The 6,000-nt window shown below is 47.0% G+C and overlaps 1 protein-coding gene across 6 annotated transcripts in view; it reads left to right on the top strand.

Moving 5' to 3' along the window:
• LOC123974535 (neuron navigator 1-like) overlaps positions 1-6,000 on the top strand; it is a 100,836-nt gene that overhangs the window by 33,441 nt on the left and 61,395 nt on the right. For all 6 annotated transcript variants that reach the window (XM_046055328.1, XM_046055330.1, XM_046055329.1 and 3 more), the window contains exon 7: positions 474-1,298. In XM_046055328.1, the coding sequence (XP_045911284.1) occupies positions 474-1,298 (825 nt within the window). The remainder of the gene's footprint in view (positions 1-473; positions 1,299-6,000) is intronic.

Here is a 6,000-nt window from a genome sequence, read left to right on the forward strand (position 1 = left end):
CGACTGTTTCTGCTGTCAGTCGGCTGCTGCTCGCCTGGCAAGCGGGGGGAATACAGAGCGAGAGAGAAGAGGAGAGGGAGAGGGAGAGAAAGAGGCTGGTCAGTGCTGTATTTTATTCTAGCAGCGCTATTGTTTGCACAGGGAGCCGCTGATACGCTGTGAGGAAGTGGATCTAGGCACTGACTGGACTCAGATCTGCAGATCCATGGATTACCAGCAGTGAGTAAGGGTGACTGCTTCTGCCACTCTACTAACCCACTCGTCGTTTTCAGCAGAGGGGGGAAACCCACAGTCTCACACAGCGGGGAGTCTTGTTTAGGCTGGACCCACTGGAGATATAGAGGGAGAGCAAACCAGACAGTCTTGGTGTTTTTGAAAACCTTTCTTTCTCCTCTCCTCTCCCTCCATTTCTTTCTGTCTCCATGTGTGTATTTCAGAGTGTGTCACTGATGCTGTTGCTTGGCTCTCTGCAGGAGGGATGCTGGAGGCTAATGTGGCTAACATTAGCATGACGGCTAAGCCCAGAGAGCTGGACCTGAGGTCTGCTGCTGTCTCCTGCCAGGAAACTTCAGCCCAGGCCATGGCCTCTAGGAAATCCTCGGCCAAGCCATCCACTCTGTCCCAAGGACCTTCACGTGCCTCAGGACCAGAGCTCAAGGTCTACCGGCCCACCTCTGGATCTATCCCTATCCCAATCCCCAATCCTTCCAGGCTTCGCAAGCAACGCTCACTTAGCAACTTGTGTGTGCTTACTGATGCTGAGAAGAAGCTGCACTTGTACCAGTCGCCCCACTGGAACGATGATACGAGCCGGCCTGGCGCTGGCGCCAACAAGCCGAACCAGACTAAGACAGGTCAGTCCGCGGCTGGGAGACCTCCACTTTCCCGGACCCTTTCAAAGTCAGAACAGTCTCTTTTCCAGGGGAAGCCCAAACCTTTCTGCTCCCCGTCTGTGACTTCTAACACGAGCAAGCCGAGTCGAATCCCTGCCCCTGGTAAACCACGGGGGCCTTATGCTGAGGTCAAGCCCATCAGCAAGGCCGCTGAGGCGGGCAAGAGTGCAGACACAGATCCTGCAGACCACCCAACTAAGGCAAACTCCAATGGAGCTGGTACTACTGGGACGAATGGCAAGAAACGTGGAGAAATGGAGACATCTGCTGCTCCGTCAACAGAGGAGAAGAAAGAGAGGAAGGGGATAGAGGGAGAAGATGATAAGGGCTTTCTGAAGGTGGACCCAGAGTTAGTGGTGACGGTTCTGGGAGACCTGGAGCAGCTGCTTTTCAGCCAAATTCTCGGTGAGTCTGCTATTTTATCCTTAGATTGCATGAAAGCACACAGGTTCAAGCATGACAGCTATGTCACCTAGGGCCGGCTACAATTATGTTGAAAAGTTAACAACGGTTAATTATTGATTCATTGAATAACATAAACATCCTCTGCTCTCCACACCCTAACCGTTCTCTCCAGCTCTGTCTGTAGCTCCAGCATCAACAGTGAATTTTAAATGAGTTCAGTCTGTATTGCAGCAGAGTGCGATGTCAGTGTTTTTTTTTCACTATACGATGGTGAGATCCTTCGCGCTGTATGTAACGAAATTCCCCCTGTTTATATCACCATAGTGGTCAAATGTCCTGTATATTTGTGTAATTTGATTTATGTAGTATTTATCTGTGTGGGTGTGTACACTGTGTGCTCCCATAAAGCAGCTGAAGTAAGCAGTTCCAGAGGGCTGACATTGTTTTGTTGTGGATTCATTAGCTAGCACTGGAGTGTTATGTCCCAGTCTCATCTGACCCACTGCCACACTGAGATGTGTATATATATATATATATATATATATATATATATATATATATATATATATTAATATATCAAATACCTCCCTCCTCCTTCTCCCAATATATCTCTATCCTACAATTTTTCTCGGCACTGAGCATATTTTAAAATTGAGAGCAGTCCACACATGTATACATCAATGTGTGCGAGTCTAAACTGCATGTTTCATGTTTATACCACAGCCTCAGCATCTCCTGGCTCACACCGAAATCAGTCATTCGTTAATAAAGGCCGTGTGAGCGGGACTGGTGGGGTGTGTGTTTTCAGTCGGTAAATAAAACGGCCGCATATTGAGTCAGGCTCCGGTCACAGTGGGCCACATATTTAGCCTTGCACCGCTCCCTCAGCCCCCCCTCACCCCCTCCTCCCCTCCAGTTCCATTGATCTCCGGGCCACTGACAGATGGTCACTATCTACCCCCACTTCTTCCTCCTGTTACCGGGGGCAACGTGTGGGAGGAGAGAGGGGGTGGTGGCATAGGCAGGTAGTCAGCATGCTACCATTCACACATACACACAGACGTTGCACACACACTGTCACACACATCGGCGGGGTTTGTGGGCCAGGACAAATAGTAATGTTTTAGCTAATGGGGGTGTGTTGTGAGAATGATGACTAATAGGTTAAACCAGGGTCTAAATCTGCACCTGTCATCTATTATTCATTCATTCACACAAACACACACACACACACACACACACATACAAATTTACAGTTTCCTCTCTCTATCTATTGCTCATTCTCTTTCCATCCCTCCCTCTCAGCAGGAGAGATAGCATCAGTGAGATAGGGAGATGGGGAGAGAATAGTGTACCAGGTCGTTATATCTGGCTTGAGAGGAATAAATAAATAAGAGGATATCATTCTCTGCCCATCATCCAACCTCCTCAATGTCGTCCTCCTCTCTCCTCATTTCCTCTTTCTCTCTTCACCTTCTTGCCTCCTGCAGCACAGCCCCAAATCACAGCTTGTGTGACCTTGCCCCTGCCACCCCACGTGTATGTACTGCACACGGTGTGTGTCTGTCTGTGTGTGTGTGTTTGAGTTGTGTGCATCTGAATGTGACCTTGTTCCTCGTTTCAGTCCTTGTTGTTGGCCACACCTACGTCAGGCAGCCAGGTAGGGAGAGGAGGGAGACAAGGATGGGAGGGGGAAAACAGCCAGAAAGAAAGTAGAGGAAGGAACAGGGTAACAATTGAGATTTATGGGAGCAAAGTAAAAGGGCAGGACTTTCACCGCCATTCACAGTGGGAGATAAATGACAGAGAGACAGAGAAAGAGAAAGAGAGAGAGAGACACTGGAGGAAAATAATGGTAATAGCCAATGACCTAAATTTCTGCCTGGTATCCCAGGTGCCTGAGTGTTGCTTTGGGTCATTACAGTCTTCTACAACCTGCCAGAGGCTCATCATAGAAACCACAGCAGGTGTGTAGGATAGGTGTGTGAGTATACTCGTGTGTGTGTGTGTTAGGGAGAGGTTAATTGTAGCTTGCCCTGTAGCTTGCGGGTGTGGGCTCACCTTTTATCGTATCTGCCTCTCCATATCCGATGGGACGCGCAGCTAATTGGTTTCTGCTCCGCGTGCTCTGTCATAGGAAGATAGATTATGGCTGTTCAATGGATCACTCCCAGGGATCCACTCCTCCCCTTCCCATATACTGTACAGTTCATCTGCTCCCTACATGTACACGAAAGAGACGTGTCATTGCACTTTATGGTATTATATCATTACGAACTTAACTATGTCATAGCCTGTTGTCATGGAAGCTATGTACATGCTAGCTCTTAGTGCGGGAGGAGAATATGGGCGCATGTCTTGAACATGTTACGTTGTGTGGCAGCTAGCAGCGTGCACAGTGACAATAGGCAAAGAGATTTGCCTACCGTAGAAGGCAAAGATAATGGAGAGGTCTAATACGGATCTATAACCAAGACCGTCAGCTATGCACTTCAGTAGGGATAACCGCTCGCCCCACTCACACACGCACTTATGAAGAAAACAAGAAGAAGGAAACAATCCAGGACATTACAAGGTTAGGCCTATATGTTTATCTCGCAAGGTGATTTAGGATTAGTGTCAGTATAATCAGTTTTTCTTTAATCGCACATACATGTTTTACTACTGAGTGATGAAGAGCTTTTTGTTAATTGGATTTAGAGAATTACTTGACTTGTGAGTCCACTGGCGGCCGCTCCGGACTTAAAGCGGTAATTCTCCCAAATGCCGCTTGTTTTATAAGATATCTTATTAACAGTATAAGCATCACAGTTTAGAAGCAGCGAATGGTAAACTATTTCTGTCAATAAAATGAGTCGACCTGAGTGGCACCTTGGAAAGAATATGATGAATAGGCTTCCAGGGTAATCTGAAGCACTGAACCTCAGATCTGTGCCACTAATGACACCTCCCGGTCCCATCCAGCACCCATAATGAGGTGTAATGTGTAAGAGGGTAAGCTCTCTAAAGCAGTTGCCCTTCCCAGCATGGGGCAGGCTCGGTTTAGAGAGGATCCAGTCTAAAGACACCAGCAAGCACCCGGATTAGGCCCTGCATAAAGATAATGAGAAGATTCGGCCTCCATTCCACTAATCACAGATCTATAACCCTGGAAAAGGCCAGCCATCAAGACTAAAATGAATTACAGATTAAAGCCCGAAGGACATCTGTTTGGATGGAGATTTGGGTATTTGGGGGAATTTTACTTTATGAAGGATCAGATAGAGAAAATAGATTTAGGTTAGAAGATTGGAGATGTTCAGTTTTGGTGTTGGCTGAGCTGATTGTAAAAAAAAATTGGTGGACTGTGTGACGTGACCATGAAGGCTCAGCAGAAGAGAGCTAAATGCAAGTCAGTGACACATCACATGAAAGCTTGTTATTTTAGTGTGACATTGTAACGTGGGGGGGGGGGGGGATGTTTGTGTTGTTGATGTTCACTCTTGCATCCTAGTCAGCTGTCTGTAGAACAATAAACCCTACAGAGACATCGACAAAGCCTAAAAAGGAAGACATGCAAGCAGGCAAACACCGGCACACACACAGTCCTGTTCAAGAGAACTTAACAACGCTGCAGGAAATAACAACAAAGCACTGCAGCTTTAAGTGTCCAAAGCTCACACAAGCACATTCAGTGTGTGCCGCATTCAGTCACCGATATCCTCTCCTGTCTATATCCCCTCCATATTCATCCTCTTGGCTGTGACAGGGTATTTTTCATACTCAGTCCCCCCATTGTGATCGCAATGCTGAGTCTCTAATGCGATGCGGGTGCGGTCGGAGCGGCTGGTTCCACCCCAGGCTTCGCTGACTGAGGGATTCGGGGCCTGTCGTCCTCCCATCGAGGAGGCGGTGACAAGCCGAATAAACACAAACGCCCAAGGAAAGTGAGGAATAAAGCATCCCGCCGACTCTCTCGCTCTCCCTCTCTTCCTCTTCCTCTCTTTCAACTCTGATGCGAGTTGACGGGTAGCAGTGTTCTGTCACCAGTCAGGCAGCAGAGAGGATATTTCTGGTACAAGTGTTTTAGGAGGAGGACAGAGGACATCTTTTTACTGTGACAGGGATTTTGTCACCAGGAGTATTCATAGATTCATAGGAAGAGTGTTCATACATATATGATGTATATTTGATTATGCTTTTTTTTTTTTCTCCATTGGGGCGTGTGTGTGTTTACAATGCTTTGTGGTCAGTCTCTAAGGTCTTAATGCAGGAGCCATTGCATTAGTGCTGTCTGCTTCCTGCCATCCGCCTCCTAAATCACATTAGTACTCTGTTTTTGCCTCATCAGCTCTTATGCAACACAGACACACACACACACACACACACACACACACACACACACACACACACACACACAGATGCTGCTCATCACTAAAAGTCAAGTTTTTGTATCAATGTGACAGTGGCAGGGCTGTATTATTTCAACATTTTGTATTGATGTTTGAAAGATTAAAGTGCGTCTTGATGGCGCTGGAGCACTCACATTTACAATCAGCTTACCTACGATGAGTGTCATGGGAAAATCACCCTTTAAATTTCTACTGGGTAAGCAACATCCATGCAAGTGCTTAGCTTAAATATCATGATGAAATAGACAAGATAGATAAAGACACGATATGATGCAGACATTAAACATTTTAGCCAGACCCCCCCCCCCCCC

This window comes from Micropterus dolomieu, linkage group LG08, assembly GCF_021292245.1.
Source record: "Micropterus dolomieu isolate WLL.071019.BEF.003 ecotype Adirondacks linkage group LG08, ASM2129224v1, whole genome shotgun sequence".
Lineage (NCBI taxonomy): Eukaryota > Metazoa > Chordata > Actinopteri > Centrarchiformes > Centrarchidae > Micropterus > Micropterus dolomieu.